Here is a 21,766-nt window from a genome sequence, read left to right as displayed (position 1 = left end):
GCTCTCTAATCCCCTCTGATCACCAGTGCCCTGCCCTCTTCTGAGCATGCTCTCTAATCCCCTCTGATCACCAGTGCCCTGCCCTCTTCTGGGACTCTCGCATCAAGCCCTTGAGCCTGTGTTTTCTAAATTGCCACTTTTCCTGCACAGCCACACTTCCCTTTCCCTGAGTAAATGCACATTAAAAGACATGGGCCTGGGAAAGGAAGGTCAGCTGGGTCAGGGGTACTGGAAGCCCCTAAGCTTTTTTATTTCTTGCATCACCAAAATTGGATAGTATTTAATATTTCCCCCATTTTTGGAAAATGCTGATTTAAAGAAATAATGTTTTTAAAGGAATCATTTTTTAATTTTTTTGTAACACACAGCATTGCCAATCACAGTTTCTAATCAGCATGAGATGAGTTTGTGAGTGTCACAGAACTTTAATATAATTCCATCTCAGCAAAGTCATGTGTCAGTTTCCTTATTGTGTATACCTTGGGTCACGTGCATAATTTCCTTTCATCCTCAAAAAATATTACAAATAAACTGAGGACCTTGATATTATGTTTGAAAACCTTAAGGTAGAGAATGCTACCCTAGCCAGTTCTCACTTCCTTAACCTCTTTGTCTTTCTTTCCACCTATGATCCCTTGATTCCCCTGGAGCTGTTCCGGCCAAAGATTCTAAAGATAAGTTGAAATTACCAGATGATTTTACTATTTCTTACACAGTCCATCTGTAGTTCAGCCCAGAACAGCAGCGCTAAACAGTTTTGTTTTGCATTTGTCTCTTTAAATCTATTTATTGATTTTCTGATTTAAAACGTGATTTTTAATACCTTCCTTGTCTAATATACACAGTTAGGATTAATGGATAAAATATTCAACAAAGTTGCAACCCTCAGAAATCTCCAAGCTGAGGAAGACATGCATTTATTCAGTAGATATTTACTGTAATCATGGAAGCAATTCTTAAAAAAAAATAGGTTAAAAAAAATCCTCAAAAGTGAGGAAGTCAAGAAAGTGAGGAGCCAAACCAATGTAAAAATGGTCTGTGGGATGAGTAGTCGTTAAGAATGATGACAGGATTAGTAGCAGACAGGACTGAATGGGAAGAGAGTTCTCAAGGGAAAAAAGCAAGTGCAGCAATGAAGCGTCCTGTTCTAACGTCATGTGTGTAAGGAGCTGGGCTTCAAAAAAGGAGGAAAGAAAGTGATCTGGAGGCAGCAAAGAGAAGCCCAAAGAGCAAGGGAGACACCAGGACAATAGATAAACACAGAGTAGGTCGGTTGATGTACATTTTAAAAAATTCCTGAATTTTATTCTGTACTGTTGTGATCTTGAAAACCTTGGCCTTTAAATAACAAAACTAGACAATGACAAGTGAAACCTAGGCCTATATGGAAGAACTCAGGTAAACTCAAATTGTCTTGGGCACTCAAAATACAGGAATAGTTTGCAACACCTGCCAATGATACCCTGATAGGGGTTGAGAAGTGATCAGCATGTAAGTACTACTATAGAAGAAAGAAATTATAATTCTTCAGAATGAATTGCAAGTGCTGTGTAGAAATACGCGGCATAAACCAGAAAAAATATATAGATATGCGTGTCCAGGACACAGCATCAGGGAGGAAAGAGGTCAAAATAAGACTGCCCAGGCCTGTGTGCTTTTAGACAGCCTGTGTGGATACATGTGGATAGCTCCAAGCAGGCAGTGGAAGAGACCACGTCAGTGTCCTGTGAGTTGGCACAGGCCTTCAGCTAGAACTTGGCTCTCCTTAAGCAGGATAAAGATAAATAGATCCCTAGAGTCCAGGAGGAGCAACTTACATCTAACCTATTTCACTGCCTGTATTACCCACAGGAGGTTTACTCTTTAAGTGCAATGCAAAATCCCTATATAAATGGTAAGTTGAAATTAACATTATAAGGAATGCCATAGAAAAGAACTTTCTTTTACAATCAAGAAAACTTGTGGGGGAAATTTCTGTTCACAGCTTAGGGTGAAAAGAGAATGCAGAGGGCAGACTAGTTCAAAAGACACAGCCATTCTCAGGAGCTCTCAGCTTGCTAATGCGGATGGCAAATGCCTGGAGACAAGGAAACCTACAGTGGGGGTAATTAAGGTTTATCTTACATGCCTGTGAATTCTGACTCCTTAGACAATTTGTGAGAAATTCACAAAACACATTTTCTACATTATCCCCTACTCATGATTTTTTTATGTTAATATCCTACCATCTTCTGTCTTTGTCATTCTCCAAACCCACTTAATTTTTATTTTATTTTATCTTATTTTATTTTTGAGATGGAGTCTTGCTCTGTTGCCCAGGCTGAAGTGCAGTGGCATGATCTCGGCTTACTGCAAGCTCCGCCTCCCGGGTTCACGCCATTCTCCTGCCTCAGCCTCTCGAGTAGCTGGGACTACAGGCGCTCGCCACCGTGCCCGGCTAATTTTTTGTATTTTTAGTGGAGACGGGGTTTCACCATGTTAGCCAGGATGGTCTCGATCTCCTGACTTCATGATCCACCCGCCTCGGCCTCCCAAAGTCCTGGGATTATAGGCGTGAGCCATGGTGAGCAGAGAGCAGGAAAGACTTTGCTGACGACTGCTGAGAGCTGTGGGGAGAAGAGGAAGCACCAGGGTTTCTGCACAAAGATGGGGAGATTCTGCAGTGCTGTGGCAAAGCTGCTGGCACAGAAATATAGGCCCAAGTCCCTGGGTTCCATGGGCTGGATCCTCAGAGTGGAGAATGATACATCAGGCATCTGTGCTGAGAATCAATCCTTGGACACTCCTGAGTCATCTACGAGGGTCCAGCTGCAGAAGTAATTCAGCAATTCCAGTCCCTGCACAAAGGTCTGTCTGTACCAGAGAAGATCACTGTGGCCTGAAATTGGTTCGCATCTCAGAGTTACTGATTGTCCCATCTCTGTCACTTTGTGCCTGGGCGACTGGATAACACCAGCATCTGTGTGTGCTATAAAAGAAGACAGAATTGGGGGACAGAATAAGGAAAATATAAGGAGTCATCTAGACAGAGGTCCAGCATGACCATAATAAATATCGGAGAACTCACTCGCTACCAGGATATAAAGGGACACACAGAGGGTCCAAGAGCCCATGGCAGAGTGAGAGCAGAAGCGGAACATTCCAGACCAGGGCCTCTGTGAGCATGAACAAAGAAATTAATTTTGTGACATTTTATCCACACAAGATGCATCTGTCAGTGACGTCACTGAATGGGCCACCACCTCCAATTTGAAAGCTCCTTATTTAAGTGGAGGCTGCATCTCTGGGAGATGAATCAGGCAGGACTGAACTATAATTGATCTGAGACACAAATGCACACCTACGGAGGCTCTCTGTGGATTTGTCTTGATATTACCAATTCATAAAGCCTTCTCTATAGTATATCTTACCTAGGATCTTGCCAACTATATTCATCGGCACCTCACACTCCAATTATTTCAAGATGAACTCATTGTCTTACAGCAAGCCAGATTCTCTGCAAACTCTCCTATTCCTCTCCCTGATGTCTCTGTGCTCCTACTCCTTTGAATGCACTTCAATTATCCACAAGTGAGTTAGGAGTTGGCCCCTGAGATCCCTAGGAAGGGCAAGCATGTCAACTGCATTGTTAGAGATACAGGAGCCAAACTGATATCCTGAAAGTTCATTCGATTTCAAAGCTCTTCTTTGCAGTGAAAGACCTGTCTGAGTGTATTTATTCTTGAACTCTAGTGAGTTTGCAAAGCCCAGAGTACAGAATCTCTCTCATTCTCTATCCATACAATAAAACAGGAAGAAGATTGTCTTTTTCATAAACATTTGGAAATTAAATGCTCCAGAGTTGACTTACATCCTATTTTTACCTCTAGCAAAGCTCAAAGTTTCTTAATCTTTACAACTGGACTTTTCCTTATAAAAGAGTCTTGCATCTCAGAAACCGACTTCCTCTCAGGGTGTAGAGTGTACAGAGCTGAGAGAAGCCTCTGCTCTGTGGGTTGGTCAACTGGGTTAATTGCTAACCAAGAAGGAGCAGTTTAGGGCCACATTTTTGCTGTTGGCACAGAGGCATACTGCTGAGTCCCCTGCACCCCAGAGTACTTTCCGATCCTAAGGAGCAAATAGTTTACAGACAAGCTTGTGAGACCTGAGGTGTCTATTTCCTTGTGGGCTCCATCCCTTTTTGTGTCTGTTAGGCCTGGGATGTAAAACGGTGGTCAGTATTCTGGTTTGCAGGTGATCATTTTGTTTTCCTCCCTCTTACCAAGTTCCTAGGTTTGGTAGGCAGAACAAAGGCCCTCCAACCACGTCCAGGTCTAATCTCTGGAACCTAGGAATGTGTTAAGTTACTTGTAAAAGAAAAATTAAAGTTCCACACAAAGTAAGGTTGTCAATCAGCTGACCTTCATACTGGGAGAGTGTCCTGGATTTTCCAGGCGGGTCCAATGTAGTCACAAGGGTCCTAAAATGTGGAAGAGGGAGGACAAAGAGTGTCAGAGTGATGCAGCATGAGCAAAGGCTCAGTCAGTCCCTGTTGGTTTCGAAGATTGAATGGGGTCACAAGCCAAGACACGCTGGTAGCCTCTAGAAGCTGAAAAGGGGAGAAAAACAGTTCTCCCCTAGAGCTCTGGGAAAGAACGCAGCCCTGCCAACACCTTGATTTTGGCCCAGTTACACTGATTTTGGACTCCTGGCCTCCAGTATTGTAGGGTAGCAAATGTATTTTGTTTAAGCCTCCAAAATCAGTGGTAATTTATTACAGCAGCAGTAGAAATCAAATACTTTATAGTGTCCAAGGCACACATGAATACAAGAGGCAGAAGCTAGATACAAGATACAGGTAGAGGCAAATGAACAAGTCATATGGAAAGAACTTTAATTCAAGCCAAAAGAAAAGATACTATCTCTACCCAGACCCCACCTTCTTCCAGGGGACACACAGGAGTCTGAAGTGAGTAGCAGAGGTGAACTATTAATAGACTGGGTCATTTTCCTGCTGAGAGCAAAAGGTCTTGGTGGAGAAAACTCTGTTCTACTCCACCCTAGTGTCTGCCTAATAAGTGTATATGCTACTGGTGTTGTAATTGTGATTGCCCCCTCACTGGGGAACAGGGTCCCTCCGATGGTCCAGGGTAGCACCTCCGTCTCTCCCTGCTCTTCCTTCTACTTTTAACAGAGCAGGTAGGGCTGGCCTGAGCCGGTTTGGGGGTTTGGGGCCAGGCTCTCCAAGGCTCCTGTAACATGAAAACTGCTTCTCTGCTTTCCCAGCCCAGAACCTGGGCACTGCACCACCCCAGCTACTTGTGCCTCCACATCTTAAGGGCGCTCAGACATATATCCACTGCAAGCACACTTGCCACTCAGCCCCATTCAGAGCTCAGTTTGGAGCAAAACCCATCTCCACAACAATACAGGCAAATTGGTTGGTCTCTAATTCCTTCATTCCCAGCCTTCATTCCAGACATCTGCAGCCCAGCTCCCTGAATCTAGGGCCAAACCCAGGGTTTCCCTTAAGAATCTTCCAGAGAGCCATCTTCGCCCCTCCCCATTTGACTCTGATGACAACAAAGCCACAGTGCCTCCTTGTGGCCAGTAGGCAGAAACAGCACAAATCTGCTCTCTTGCCAGGACACAGGGGACTTGTGCTTTGCTTTGTTGAGTCATGGAGATATGGGAATTATGATTTGTTGGTGTTAGAAGGTCAGAAAGCAATCTTAATGTTGTTATGGCCTAAGATGGAACCACCTGAGAGGTGGACATTGAAGTCAGACAAGTGGAGATAAAATATCAGTGTTAATAACTAATAGTGCTCAGATAGGAGAGCAAATAGGCCAACCCACACTATTCTGAATCAGAATTTAATCCATTCTCTCTCCCCTGCAAACTACAGGCCAACCCTGTAAGGAAAGAAAGTTCTCCACTGATCTTAGTGTATGTTGAAAAAGCACCAAAAGAATCTACTTTTTTTTCTCAGTAGCCAGGATGAAAGGATGATGATGAAGAGAGACTAACCTCAGATGAAGAGGAGACTAAATAAGATAACTTATTTCACTTCCCATAAGAAACATTTGGCAAATAATAGACAAAAACCAGTGTATCACTTTAGGGAAGTTCCCCCAAATGGAAAATGTGGAACCAAGCACCTTTCCAGGGGACTGGGAAGGAAAAGATGATAGCCACACACCTGTGACTCCCTCCAATTCTGACCCCTGCCCCTCAGATGTGCTCACAAAACATGGCACAAATGAGTCACGACAGTGCAGGAATGAAGTAAATTCCATGTTCACTCTCTGCTCTCTGATCAACTTTATTTTATTTATTTATTTTTATTATACTTTAAGTTCTGGGATATGTGTGCAGAACATGCAGGTTTGTTATATAGGTATACATGTGCCATGGTGGTTTGCTGCACCCATCAACCCGTCATCTGCATTAGGTATTTCTCCTTATGCTATCCCTCCCCTTGACCCCCCCGCCCCAACAGGCCCTGGTGTGTGATGTTCCCCTCCCTGTGCCCATATGCTCTCATTGTTCAACTCCTCCGTATGAATGAGAACATGCAGTGTTTGGTTTTCTGTTCCTGTGTTAGTTTGCTGAGAGTGATGATTTCCACCTTCATCCATGTCCCTGCAAAGGACATGAACTCATTCTTTTTTATGGCTGCATAGTATTCCATGGTGTATATGTGCCATATTTCCTTTATCCAGGCTGTCATTGATAGGCATTTGGGTTGGTTTCGAGTCTTTGCTATTGTGAATAGTGCTGCAGTAAACATACGTGTGCATGTGTCTTTATAGTAGAATGATTTATAATCTTTTGGGTATATACACCCAGTAATGGGATTGCTGGGTCAAATGGTATTTCTGGTTCTAGGTCCCTGAGGAATCGTCGCACTGTCTTCCACAATGGTTGAACTAATTTACACTCCCACCATCAGTGTAAAAGCGTTCCTATTTCTCCACATCCTCTCCAGCATCTGTTGTTTCCTGACTTTTTAATGATCGCCATTCTAACTGGCATAGGATGGTATCTAATTGTGATTTTGATTTGCATTTCTCTAATGACCAGTGATGATGAGCTTTTTTTCATATGTTTGTTGGCTGCATAAATGTCTTCCTTTGAGAAGCGTCTGTTCATATCCTTCGCCCCCTTTTTGTGGGGTTCTTTGTTTTTTCTTGTAAATTTGTTTAAGTTCCTTGTAGATTCTGGATATTAGCCCTTTGTCAGATGGATAGATTGCAAAAATTTTCTCCCATTCTGTAGGTTGCCTGTTCACTCTGATGATAGTTTCTTTTGCTGTGCAGAAGCTCTTCAGTTTAATTAGATCCCATTTGTCCATTTTGGCTTTTGTTGCAATTGCTTTTGGTGTTTTAGTCATGAAGTCTTTGCCCATGTCTATGTCCTGAATGGTATTGCCTAGGTTTTCTTCTAGGGTTTTTATGGTTTTAGGTCTTACTTTTAAGTCTTTAATCCATCTTGAGTTAATTTTTGTGTAAGGTGTAACGAAAGGGTCCAGTTTCAGTTTTCCGCATATAGCTAGCCAGTTTTCCCAGCGCCATTTATTAAATAGGGAATCCTTTCCCCATTGCTTGTTTTTGTCAGGTGTGTCAAAGATCTGATGAAGTTTAAATATTTACTCTCTATTCTCATTACCCTGTTCGAATGAAGCATCGAAGGTTATGTAATTAACAACATAATAATACTCTAAATGATAAAATGTCAAAACCAAGTGAGTGTCCCAATTTGATTATAAATCCCCTTCAAGTTTTTTAAAAAGTCCTTTCCTCGAAATTAAAGTTTTAGTAAAACATTCCTCTATGCTATTTAAGTTAAATATCAAGCAAATCACAGACTAAGAATCAGACATTGAAATTCAAAGAAAATTAAAACTTTAAATGAAATTCTTTGACCTTCATCTGAGTAATTACAGAAGAGGAAACTCAAATTGTCAGAGGCGTTCAAACCACAGTGACTCCATCTTAAGTAAAAAAATGAGGCTGGGCCTTGCTGGGCTGCATTCCCAGAAAATCAGGTATCCCTAACCTCTAGATGTTTATGGTTAAAGCAACAGATTAATAATGTTTACTAAACAGACCCAGACTTGGGAGTGTCATGATACCCCAATATCTTGAGAACAGAAACATTCCTAATTTCTCTTTAAAGATAATAATACTGATTCTTGCAAAACATAGTAATTAAGAAAGTTAATCCTTTATCACAAACCCTTGTAGCAGAGCACATCTCTCAACGATCTTTTCTTATCCTATATATAAACAAGTATTGTACCTAGGGTAGATGCGCTCCTCCTGTTACTTTTGGGAAAGCCCTACTCTGTCTATGGAGTAGCTGTTCTTTCACCATGTTACTTTCTTAATAAACTTGCTTTGGCTTTTCACTGTGGAATCACCCTGAATTCTTTCTTGCATGAGATCCAAGAACCCTCTCTTGGCGGTTGGATCAGGACCCCTTTCTTGTAACAAAATTAACCCTTCTGTTATTATTTAAATAGTTGGGTAAATTACCACACTAACAAAAACTGAAACTAATTAATATCCCAAAAACATTATGAGGGATAACTGGTCCAGAATCTTGGAGAAGGCAGGAGCCTGGGGGCGTGAACACAGCAGTCACTGCCCTTAGGGGCATTTGCTGATCCCAGCCCAGCTCTCAGGAAGCTGATTCACAGGCTTGGGGGGTAATGGCTAAGACCAGAACTTACTGAGGGTGACCACTGAGGAACTTGAATTGAAACAATGAACTAGTAGGAAACCTGTTCTCCAGGGGCTCCAGGACACCTCAAGACTTTAATTCTTTTTCAGGGAGTCCTGGATTGTTTATGTATCCATGCATTTTACAAAACACAATAAAATTATCTCTGGAGAAAGATATGTCCATCCTAGACCAAAAATTATTTCTACAACCATAGTGTCTGGCACGATGTCAAAAATAATCAGGTTTATAAGGAAAAATACAAACAAATGACCAAGAAGCAGCACAAAAGGAAATCAACACAAACAAGCCACAGAGATCTCAGAGGTGAACAGGAGCAGACAGACTGAAATAACTGGGAGTCCTACGTTCAATGAAATACAAGATGCTCTCAAGAAGTGTTACGAGGGAATCACTGACAGCCATGGTCCTTCGGAGGATTCCCAGGAAGCTGCCTTCCCAAACATTCTAACCAGTACTTCAGAATGAGTTCTAGTACAAGAGAATCTGGGCAGAAGTTAGGGTAGAGACTAGAGTTGGACACACACAGTGCATTATCAGAGGAGACAACTGGACCAGGGGCAGTTCATTGCTTCTGAAGTTCTGGCAGGAATATCTAACGCACTAAGGAGCTATTTTAGTGGGCAGACAAGGAAGTAGGCAGGCAGGTGGAAGTGTCTTCACCAGCCTCTGAACTAGCTGGCCCAGGCCTAACTATAGTGTTGGGCTGTGTCTGTTACACTGAAAAGTTAAAGCACTCCAGAGAAGCAAAATTCATTTTGAGTTAAGATTTGGGAATTGTTTCCAGGATAACCATTTGTGTGCATTTCTTTGAAGTTTAAAGTGTGCTGAGTGAAATAGCTGAAATGATCAACATCATCATCATTACAATATTATTATTATTGTCATATTTCCACAAAAACAGAGGGAAAAGATTTCCAAACACACAGTGTCTGTTGAGATTTGACTGCATGAAACATCCAGTGAGAGGTCAAGAAGAGGCTCCAGAGCCAGATAAGATTCACATCATTCAGATGCTGACAACGGCAGAAGGAGGGCCTGCTGTTTGTCACTTGCATGTAATCAATATCTATATTATTAAAGTTTAACACACATGTTTTGGTGATTAAATGTTTTTATTTTTCAAGTTTATTTATTTATTTTCTTAATTAACGTACAACATTGTGTGCATTTTTTATAGAATAACAACCATCACTGCCCCTGAGGACTAGGTCTGGGATAAATCACTTTCAGTTTTGGTTTCTTGAATTCCCACCCAGAAGTGTTTCAAATCCCTAAGACATGTTTTCAACCAACAACTATAGCGCTCATGTTTTAAGAAATAGTTCATTTCCTCCCACTATATGAACCCTAGCTATATCTGAAAACTCACTTCTTCCCTGAGAGGATGAGGAATAAGGAAAGGCTGCTGTGAGCTGAGTAGAGGGGAGAGAGCCCTGGAGTTTTGTGCACAGGAGAGAAAGTCTCTGCAACGCTGTGGCTAAGCTGCTGGCACAGAGATACATGGCCGAGTCCCCAAGTTCTGCAGGCTGGATCTTGAGAGTGGAGTCTACTCCTTTGAGCCTCTCTGCAGAAAATCGATCCTTAGGCAACTGTGAATCATCTACTACACTCTCATCCTGAAATTGAACCAGAAGCTCCGGGCCCTGTCCCAGGATCTGCCGGTACCAGTAAAGGGTAGCATGGCCAGAAATAGGATCACACCAAAAAGCCACAGCCTGGCTTTTCTCTGTAATCTTATATCTGGGGGACTGGGCAACTTCAGCTTCTGAGAGTTCTGTTGGGGAAAAAGACAGAATTTGAGAACAGAAAGACAGAAATGATTGAAGAAATCACTGGAATTTCCAATGGGATGATCATGGTGTTCTTAGGACACACCTGCCCCCAGGAGACAGAGGGCCATCCAGCAGAGAAGCCTGGTGCTCATGGCAGGGTCAGGGCAGGATGGGAGCTTTGCCAGTTCAGGGTCCTTGTGAACAGGAGCAGAGGAGGTGGGACATCCTGTCCTTATACGGTAGTTCCTACAGTAACATCATTGTCTCCACAAGTGCCTAAGTTCTTAGAAACCAGTTGTTATGAACTAAAACAGAGCTAGAAGTTGCTTTAGCATATTCATGGACTGTGTGTAAGTTCATCCAAGTGTCTTTACTCACATCTCTAGGGCTTGGGGGATTGGATCACCCACTGCATCTCCAGGGCCATCTTCTGCTGCATGTTTCTACTTGAATGTGTCAAAGGCAACTCAAAATACAGACAACAATTAGTAACCTCTATGTCTTATCTGTATATCCTTCTCTCTGGGCACTTCTGTCTTACCAGGTTCTCCATTTTCTCATTGCTATGAGCTTAGACAGAGTGGGAGCTGGGGTAGTTGACACAGGTTTATCCTAGAAGCATGTTGAGCCAGCTGACATGCTCTAAGCTAAAGGGGTAAAATAATACCCTGAGAGAGAGTTGGAAGGGTTCATTTTTGGTGAAGGTCAATGGCCAGCTTTCTCTTTTCTGTTATCAATCTTCATGATGCATTGTGTACCAAGTCTTCATCATGGTTCTGCCTATGGTTCTTGGTCATCAATGTAATGAAAGTTCTGATATCTTATAAGATGGGTGGGGACTCTCTTATCCCTGAAAATATCATTGTGAATACAGTAAGAGATCCAAAATCGGCCGGGTATGGTGGCTCACGCCTGTAGTCCCAGCACTTTGGGAGGCCAAGGTGGGTGGATCACGAGGTCAGGAGATCGAGACCATCCTGGGTAACACGGTGAAACCCCGTCTCTACTAAAAATACAAAAAATTAGCCGGGCATGGCGGCACATGCCTGTAGTCCCAGCTACTCTGGAGACTGAGGCAGGAGAATGGCGTGAACCCGGGAGGTGGAGCTTGCAGTGAGCTGAGATCGCACCACTGCACTCCAGCCTGGGCAACAGAGCAAGACTCCATCTCAAAAAACAAAACAAAAGAAAAAAGAAATCTAAAATCAGATTTGTTGAAATCTTAAAAAAAAAAAAAAACCTTACAGATTTAGTATAAGTTACAATTGAACAGCAGTGGCTAGTATCTGGCATTTTTTTTCTAATGGGGCAACATTAGTCGCAAATATACTTTTATTCATTGCCTAAGGGGTAAAGGATGGGAAGAGTTAGGGGATGAAGCACCTGAGAGTTGGCATAAGACAATAATACAAGGAGATGCATGTCCAGAGAGCTGGGAACGAGGATATATGTGTTTAGTGAGGCAGGCTCAAAGTCCCCAAAACCTAGGGGACACATGTGAAGGTTATCAGGTGAATACCTGTGGGTATAGAATTACAAGAGCCCTCTGTTTCTGTCATAAATCCTCTATCACTGAAGTAAACAGCTGCTGGTTTGAGTCTAACTCATGTAGGCACCAGGTAACAATTGCATGATGGAAAATTTCTTCACATTAAGGTGCCACTACCTGCTCCATCTTTGTGACCAGAGTTGTGGCTCTGAGTTGACAACAGCATTCAGGGGATAGAGGCTGGTGGCTGGAAACAGGACGTATCCATCTATCAAACCTATCAATCACAGGACCCACATATGGTGTGCTTGCGAGTGAGGCATGCCAAGTCCAGGGACGACATTCCTCATTGTTCCTGGGCCTCACCTGCTTCCTGGGCAGCACAACCAAGAAATCCATGACAGAATCCTTGTCAAGACAGGAATGGAGCATCATCATGCTGCTCAGGGAAGAAAAGGCCAGAGCCCTGGGAAATCTGGCTCTTATTCAGAATATTTGCAAGGTTATTTGAGCTAAGCCTATCTGGAGAGGTCTAGAATTGTCCACTCCCCTCTCCTATGTTCCCTTTACATCCTCCTGTCCACCATCCAGGGCACAACTGGAATGGGTTAGGTGTGGGGTACAGGTGAATTGCTAAGGTTTCTCTGAGTTCTCCTGAGGAGGAAGTGGTTCTCCCTTTATATGGGTCTCTGAGCATGCAGGCTGGCTCCTGGCTCTCCTCCATCTATCCCTGATGCAAGCCCAGAACATTATTCACTCAATGATTTGCTACAGTTGGGGTTTCCCTGCTGAACAGAGGATACTGGCATTGCTGGAAGATGAAGAGTTTCTGTTTAATGGCTCACATTCCACAGGACACTGAAACATCTGCAAACTAGATTCTGGATGCTGGGATGAAGTCACACTTTTCCTTTAAACTTAATTCCTCAGACAGCACTGAGCCCTGATCTAAAAGCAAGCCAACCCCAGCAAACCCTAGTGCCGCCTGCTGGTCAATGAATGGTTCAGAGTTACCAGGCTCAGGCCCTCCATTCATGGGTCAGAAATACTGGGGTCATGTCTACACTGTCCTCAGTAGAATCAGGGCTAATATTGGACAGTGTTTGCGAGGCACTGGGGGGAGTTCCTCCCAACTCCATCTATTCCTACTGTCTTGCCAGAGCCCTGCCTGCGGTTTGGCCATGGTTTGTCCCCACCAAAACCATGTCCCTTGGTTTTGATTTACTTTTTCCTCTGGGACAATATCAAAGATCATGTATTTCAGGAAGTTGTCGGATCTCTTTAGTTACTTTTCAATGATACATCTCCTCCACCCACTTATTATATTTTCTGTTTTTCATGACCATAGATTTTTGAAGTGTCCTGGTCAGCTTCCTTGTAAAACAGCTCACGATAAAAATTTTCATATTATTAGAGGTTAATTACTTGGAAAATATACACCATAGATGATGTCTATTTCCCATTGCATCTGGTCAATCACAAGAATATGGAATGTCATTTTTATGCATTTTGGCAATGCTTAATTTGAGATGACTGATCCAAGATCTCTCCATTGTGAATGTGCCCTTTACCCTTTGTAATTAAGTAATAATCTGTGTATTGATGCTTTGAAACAAGGTACATATGCTGTTAGGCCCCAAAAACATATATAAGGAAATAATGCTTGAAAATTTCCCAAATCTGAGGAAAGACAGCAACATCCAGGTGCAGGAAGCTTGGAGGCTGCCAATCAAATTCAACCCAAAAAGGAGTTCGCCAAGACACAATATAATCAAATTACCAAAAATCAAAGACAAAGAAAGAATACTAAAAGCAGCAAGCAGTGAGAAACATATCACATTTAAGGGAGCCCCAGTACGGCCTTCAGCAGATTTCTCAGCAGAAACCCAACAGGCCAGGAGAGAGTGGAACAGTATAACTCAAAGTATTGAAGGAAACAAAAACTGTTAGTTTAGGCATCTACTGATGGAATTTGTCTATAATTATGTGGATGGTTGCATTGATTTTCTCATTAGATATACCAACTAGCATTCTTCCGTAATGAAGAGATTCTTATCTATCTCTTTTGATTGTCATTATAGCCTTATAGATTTTTATAACTTGTTACAATTTAGTATCCTCATTATTCTTCTTTAAAGCTTGCATTGACCTGGATTTGGCTAATGGAGCCCCTTGAAATTGCTTCTGTGGATTTTGGACATGTCTTGTTGGTTCTGACCTTTTTCTTGATTTCTACCAAAAGATGTTCTAACACTTTTCCTTCCCTTGATATGGAAGCAGCCTTTTATAAGGAATAACATTTGGAATAAAATAATGTACCTATTGTTACTGGGGAGCACAAAAAAAAGCAAATATAGCCATTCGTTTATTTACTTTGCATTGTTTTTGGACCCTTCTCTGGATAAAGTTAGGAAATATATAATCTTTAAAACCTTAAGTTTGCATTAATAACTCCAATTCAAATCAGCACCACAGATTTCTTCCTCATCTTCCCGTTTCTTATTTATATCTCTCTTCTCTTTGTAAAAAAAATCTAATTCCCAGAAATATCAATAAATTACTTATTTCTCTCTTCTACAGTATACCAAAAATGTCTCAGAAGTACTGCACTAAAAACACTAGCCACAACAAATTGCCCAAGAGAAGTTTAATCTCAATCTCAATTTCCTTTAGTATCATCACAGTACACCAGCTTAAATCTAAAGTCAATAGCGACTCTAAAAACACAATCAAATAAAATAAATATTACCTTCAAAGAAGGTATGCAAATTGCCCATAGGCACAAGAAAAGACACTTAACATCTTTAGTCATTAGGGAAATGCAAATCAAAACCGCAATGAGATATCATTCACACTTACTAGGATGGCTATAAAAACAGTAATCATCATCATCATATTTTTGAAAAGAAAAAAGAAAAAGAAAAGGAAATAACAAGTTCTGGAAATGTTGTGAAGAAACTGGACACTGCTGGTGGAAATCTAAAATCGTGCAGCTGCAACAAAGAAATATTTTGGTAGTTACTCAAAACGAGAAACAGAATTACCAAAGGACCCAGAAGTTCCACTCCTAGGTATAGACCCAAAAGAATTGAAAACAAGGAATCAAACAGATATTGCCAGGCCAATCTTGACTGCACCATTGTTCTCAATATCTACAAGGTGGAAACCACCCAAATGTCAATTGACTAATGAATGAATAAACAAATGTGTTATATACACACAATGGAATATTATTGAGAATGAAAAAGAATGAAGTTCTAATAAATGCTACAATGTGGATACACCTGGAAAGCGTTATGCTAAGTGAAAGAAGCCAGAAACAAAAGGAAAAATAGTGCCTGGTTTCATGTAAATTCATTATCTAAAATAGGCAAATTCGTTCATATACAAAATAGATTAGAGTTTGCCAGAGGAGGGAGAATGTGAAGTTATTTCTTAATGGGTACAGGGTTTCTGTTTAGGGTGATGAAAATAATTTTGGAAATGGATAATGCTGATAATTCCACAACAAGGTGAATGTACTTAATGCCATTGAATTGTACATTTAAAAAATAAAGTGTTGAAATTATATGTTACATGCATTTTATCATACTTTTTAAAAGATGGAAAGACTACCTTCAAAATAGGAAAAACATTGACAGTTGCATTCTCCATTATTGAACTTAAAGACAATGAAAGGAACCCAAGTGATTTAAATACATTGATAAATTTTCCAGAAATGTGGTTTGTCACAATATATCCCACAGTGGGTTTTCTGATGTAGTTGTAATTATCTTTTGTAATAAATATACAAACAATTTTCACCAGCCCATATGTCTACTCAAATGTAGGACTGTCATTCCTTGGAAAAGTATCCAATCTAGTAATTTTGAAATCATAACTTACTGTTTCAGGTTGCAATATTCTGATTGTAAGTACGGTTGCGAAGTTATTCTCATGTTTAGTGGTAACTTATGTTCACTCTGTGTGAATTGCCTACTCAGCCTCAGTATTGCTATTTTTATTGAGCTGTCTTCTTAATACTAAGTAATAAGAATATTTTACTCATTCTAGATACTAATTCTCTTAGACAAGAACAGCTGTGCTACAGAAAACAAAACAAACAAAACAAATCCTAAAATCTCACTGGCATAGCTCTATGAAGTCTTACTTCCCATGACCACAAAGCCCAGTGTGGCATGAGCAGCTTTCTTCTGTGATTGTCCACCAAATTCTGACGCAGTGAGCCAGGCTGCTTCCATATTATCATTAGGCAATCTGTACCGTGTAGCTCCCAAGTTCAGGACATGGCAAAAGAGAGTTGAAGAGTGTCTGTGCACAAGAGTTGACAGGAGGCTGGAGACTGCGGTGCTTAGAAAGTCCTGCTTGCAAGATTGGACTCTGGCAGACATCTGGGAGCTTGGCTGGTGAACGGTGCCCTGAACTGACGCAAAGTTTCTCCTGACTGACAGGGGTGGCTCATCGTTCCTAGGCTGGTGTTGCAAATAATATTATGCTGAACATCAGATTTTCTTTTGGGATCTAGACTTTTGGTTCATGCTAAAAAGTAGGTGCCTGTGTGACCAGCTTCTACTAAAACCTCTTGGGTGCTAAGTCTGTAATGGGCTCCCTTGGCAGATACACTGCACGTGTGTTAATGCATTTTTGCTGCTGGGAGGAGAGAGAGCTCTGTGTGACCCCTCCTGAGAGGAAGAGAGCATAAGGAAGCCTGCCTGTGAATTCCTCCAGATTCTGCCCGTGTGTTTTCTCCACATGTTCTGCTGCAGAGTATTTACTATGACACTTTAATAAATCTTAGCCATGAGTACAACTGTATGCCATATACCAACACTCTAAACATAGGAGTACATTTAGAGACCCTCAACATGGTGCCAGAGAATATTTTTAAGGGCCAGGCTTGAAATGAGCTGACATCATTTTATCCCACTATTCAGAACCTGGTGACATGTTCCCACCCCTCCAACTGCAAGGGAGACCAGAAACCATGGAGGAGCTACAGGTATTCAGTGATGTTCTGAATGTTCTCTGTTACACTGAATGTTCTCTGTCACACTGATTTTTCATCATTTGTATGCATTCCTCATGCCTTTCCCAGGCTGTAGCTTAACTTTATTTTTTATGGTGTGTTTTGGCTTGAAACAATTTAATGCAACTAGCGTTATGAATGTTGTTCTTTTGGCTTGTGGCTTTTTGTCTCCTCTAAAAAAGTCATCCCTCAACTGAATGCATAAAATACTTTTCTTAAATTTTTCTAGTAAACTTTCTTTTTTGCTTTTTACAATTAAGAGCAAGTGTGCCTGAAATACACTTTAATTTAAGAAATGAATTAGAGATGTAGGACTAAGTGGGTGGTACGTATGCTCAGTGCAGAAGAAAGAATTTATATAAACAATCCCCAGGGTGGAAAACAACGGACACATATGAAGAAATAACTGCATGTAAGGGAGTGTGGCTGGAGCAGAGAGCCAGGGAAAACATGGTGCAAAATGATGATGAAGAGGTACGTAAATGGCTAATGATATAGGACCTCGTGGGTCTATTGCCCTTGGAATAAAGGGCCCCCAGGAGCAGAGACCACATGGGCAAAGATTTATGATTGGGAGTCGAAAGGCAGTAGAGAGTAGGGGAAAGGGTATGTGGAAAAGTCACCCAGCCCTTAGGGGAGAGAAGAATATGGTGGGTTTCAAATTTTCAATGAAATTAGGAATCTCAACTAAAGATGCCTTTTCCATTTTACAAAAGGAAATAGGGAACTGCAGAAGCTAAGGGTGTTGGGGTGACCTCCAGTTGGTCTGAGACTGGGTTAGGAATGGACCTCAACATCAAGGTTCATATGGCCCCTGCTCTATGGCCCCCAGGCTAGCCAGGGCTCTCCGACTCCTGTGAAGGCTGGGACTTGGGAGCACAGGCAACCTCAGTCATTCTAACTGCCCTTTATGTGCAGAGAGGAGGCAGCTGTGCAGCACTGTGGACTCACTGCTGGCGCAGAAATATACAGATGTCTGGGAGGAGGCAGCGGACTCCAGAGTGAGGGGGAAGTCCTCTGTGTTTGATCTAGAGACACTGTAGCCATCTGAGACTTCTCCTTTGTTAGTGTCTTGAACACCATATGAGTAATGGATCAGCCTCAGCCCATGTCCCAGGTCTTGTCGATACCAGAACATATTGTTGTGGTTCCAAGTCTGGTGACACACCAAGGTCACCTGCCTTCCTGTCTCTGTGATCTTGTGTCTTGGGCTCTGGGTGATTTCAGCATCTCTGTGTCCTGTAATAGAGAACAACAGATACTGATGCTGTCATCCCAACAGAAAAGCTTGCATTGAGGCCTTGGGAATTCCAGGGAAGGAGGCCCTCCTGTGACCAGCCCTCACCTGCCCACAGCAGACAAAGGGCCACATAGAAGAAGAGCCTGGTGCCCATTTCAGCTCCAGCGCAGGATCTTGTGTCTCCCAGCCCTGCTGTGGGCAGACTGAAGTTGGGCTCTCAGTGACTTGATGATGTCACTGTCCCTGCTGAATGCTTGAACTGCGGAGCTAACCTGCCACGCCCCTTCTCTTCCCCGCAGGAACAAATTATTTATAACAGAGTTGAATAATTTTTAGGTCTGTTTTGAAAGAAATCTAATAAACTCCTAAGCTCTTTCCCTGATTTTAATAGGGGAATTTGTTCTTCTATGTATATTTTATTTCCATCATGAGAAATTCTTTATTTGAATACTATTTTCACTTTTATGAACATTTCTGTAGGCTAAAGAACATTGTCATAGCAGTCCTGGTGACTTTTATGACTTCCTGCACAAAATTCAACTCCAAGTTGAATTATTTTCCTCTTCGTTTAACCTCTGGACACTTGTATGCCAGCATACAGGGATACCCTCGGTTAAATGACATCCAGAAATGTCTCCAAGTTCCAAGTTCCAGGTTCAACGTCATGACCGCTTGAAGACTTGTTTCATGCTGTAGCACCTCATTACACCTGATGGGAATGTCACCATCCAAGCTCAGGCTGCTGTGTATTCTCATGGGGGTGTTTTCTCCCTTTGCTTCAGGTGAAGCCACAAACACTGCCCCATCTAAGTCCCCTGAGTGACTGTACTTCCTGTGAAGAAAAGAGGAGGCTCATTAGGAATATGGATGAAATGTTCACCAAGAACTACACCTACCTGGAGTCTCTAGGGTCACAGGAAAATCCTCTATTCCCATCCAGCAGATCTTATATTCACCAAATGGGAGAAGGTTGATGGATTTGTAAACGTGCTATGGTGCAAAACTCACATGTAGTCCATAGCACTGCAATAGTTATTTCAGATACAATAGGCTATCTATTGCACATCTTGATGCAACCTGGATGGGTAATTCCCACAATCATGCTCCAGTGAGAGAGGACACAGAATCAGAAGTGGAGACAGGGAGGAGGCCCATGAGCACCCCCATGGGAGGCCGTGGTTGGGGCCCGACAAGCCCAGGAAGGACTTTCTCATCTATGCCCAGAACTCACCTGATCCTGGGAGACCAAGAGCCACACAGCAAAGGAGCCAATCCTCATGGTTGGGCCAGGGCAGAAAAAAAAAAAAAAAACTCTTCAGATCAGGACCTTCATTTTGCAAGGTAAGGCATGTAGAATTCCAGAGCTCCAAGGATCGTTCCCTAAATCAGGTATGATTTACCAAGAATGTTGATATTCTCAAAGACACTCTAACTTCTCCGGGGAGATAAGCATCTACCAGGAATATATCCTTCTACTTTTAAATTAATTTATTATTAAGTATAATAAATTATAACAATTATGTGTTAAAATTGTCTACCTCAACTTGAAGCTTTGTCTGTTTTTTGCACTGGTGTTTCCCAAGTACCTGGACAGTACCTGTATAGTTGCCATGAAGCCGATGAAGAATAACCTCAGGCCTTCTCACTTGCACAGGGTCTTTTCAACTCTTTGCTATTTTGCATTCTCTTTTGCAAAGAGCTACCTAAAATGTATCAGCTTTGTGCGCCACAAAACTTGAATCTAATCTTCACCTATAATTCATTAAATATTTATTGAATGAAGAAAGGAATGAATGATTATCTGAGTCCAGGCCGATTCTACTTCTGTAAACAGAATCCAAGTTTATTCAGTTCAAAATAGGTTTGAAGTTTTAAGGGAGCAGAGAGCCATCCTGAGAACGCTGGGAATTCCAGATGAATCCAAATGGATTTGGAAAAGATTAGTTTATATACATCATCATAAGACTTTTTAAATGAATGGGTAGCCGTATGAATAAAAGATAAACAGTTGTCTCCTTCAAAAGGTAGGGTCTTTTGATGGTCGCTTCATTCCATCACTGCCACAGTTTAGTCTGTCTCTGAAGACAAAGTCTGTGATGGGGAGACTTGGGTGCATGTAGCTTATTTGGGAAATGATTCCAGGAAGAAGTAAGAGAGCAAGGAAAACAAAATAGGGAAGGGAGAAACCAGGATAAAGGTGCAATATTCTATTTGTGCCGGGGCAACAGGAGACGGAATCCATCAGGACCTCCAAGAGCATAGGGTGCTCTCTGGAGTATCTGCATGAATGGGCAGGTTGGAGCTTTTGTCCCCCTGTCCTGTTCCACCAGGAGCATCAGGACCTCTGGCTGTCTTTGAGTATAGCCCAAGTGGATTCAGATAATATCAGAGAAAGCCCCAGAGCAGGAAGCAGCAACATTCCAAGCAGGCACTGCAGAGGGGCACTGTCAGCAAGAGGTGAATGGGAACTGGCACCGTCCACAGCAGCAAGGCTGAAATCAGAGGTGGGCGGAGAGGATGTCATGGAAGCCACTAGAGGCTCCTCTGTGGTCTTCTTTCCAATAAAGCTGTGCCTTCTTCTATCAGCTCTCTTGTGTGATGGACAATTGCACTGAAGCCATATCTTTCTAGGAGCACCACACCTTCATGCACATCAGACTCAGTTATCAAGCAGGAAGTTCATAAGAGGTAACATTTTCATATTTCCTTAAACGGCAACTCTTTATGTTAATTTTACATAATGAACTATCAGACTACTATATTTGCATTTTAGATGACTTTGTGTCTGAAACATGGTTGAATCAGGCAAAAGTAATCTGTGCTTGTCTTTGTTACCAGAATTTCAGAGAGTAAATAACTGTGCTAGATTGGAGATTTGTCAGAGAATTTATAGGGACCTAATATTTCTTGAACCTACACTTTATATGACTCTAATTTTTAAAGTTACCTCTCTCAAATCTCTGCCAGACTGGCCAACATGGTGAAACCCCGTCTCTACTAAAAATACAAACATTAGCTGGGCTTGGTGGTGTGTGCCTTTAGTCCCAGCTACTTGGGAGGCTAAGGCAGGAGAATTGCTTGAACCCAGGAGGTGGAGGTTGCAGTGAGCCGAGATCGCGCCACTGAACTCCAGCCTGGAGACAGAGCGAGACTCTATCTCCAAAAAAAAAAAAAAATCTCTGCAAATTGAATTTGGTTTACAAATGAGAACACTCAGCCAAATATATTTCAGGTCACCAGCCCAAAGGGTCAGAATATGAACTGCCGAGGTCTCCTTGTCTCTTTGATGAATGAGGACTATAATCTGCATTTATAGATATTTGTAACTCCCTTTCTTCACTGTTCCTGTCGGTCTCAGTCTATTCCTTTGCGAGATATTTGTCTTTCTTGGACTGCTTGAAAAATTGTGTCTTCATCATTCATATTCTTCTATTTTAACACTGAGGTAACTGTTTAACCTGGGATTTATTTGAATTCTTGAAACTCACGTTTTAGGTCTTTAGTTGTCT

At 41.9% G+C, this 21,766-nt stretch overlaps 1 protein-coding gene and 2 gene segments (V, D, J or C); all 3 read right to left on the bottom strand.

Annotated features, from left to right (window-relative positions):
* Nucleotides 1-2,622: 2,622 nt before the first annotated feature.
* On the bottom strand, nucleotides 2,623-3,113 carry LOC100988045 (T cell receptor beta variable 12-4-like). The segment is given in 2 exon segments: nucleotides 2,623-2,968; nucleotides 3,068-3,113. Coding segments are annotated over 2 exon segments (246 nt in total).
* A 1,404-nt stretch (nucleotides 3,114-4,517) lies between these two features.
* Nucleotides 4,518-10,690, bottom strand: LOC129398284 (T cell receptor beta variable 11-1-like). The segment is given in 3 exon segments: nucleotides 4,518-4,588; nucleotides 10,100-10,504; nucleotides 10,606-10,690. Coding segments are annotated over 3 exon segments (525 nt in total).
* A 7,189-nt stretch (nucleotides 10,691-17,879) lies between these two features.
* On the bottom strand, nucleotides 17,880-19,869 carry LOC129398283 (uncharacterized). The gene is made up of 4 exons (XM_063606259.1): nucleotides 19,796-19,869; nucleotides 18,865-19,089; nucleotides 18,363-18,460; nucleotides 17,880-18,256 (listed from the first exon to the last, which is right to left on the bottom strand). The coding sequence occupies exons 1-4, from the start codon at nucleotides 19,867-19,869 to the stop codon at nucleotides 17,910-17,912; spliced, it is 744 nt and encodes a 247-aa protein (XP_063462329.1). The 3' UTR covers nucleotides 17,880-17,909.
* Between the last annotated feature and the right edge of the window lie 1,897 nt (nucleotides 19,870-21,766).

This window comes from Pan paniscus, chromosome 6 (assembly GCF_029289425.2).
Source record: "Pan paniscus chromosome 6, NHGRI_mPanPan1-v2.0_pri, whole genome shotgun sequence".
Classification (NCBI taxonomy): domain Eukaryota; kingdom Metazoa; phylum Chordata; class Mammalia; order Primates; family Hominidae; genus Pan; species Pan paniscus.
This window is presented reverse-complemented; position numbering and strand designations above follow the sequence as displayed.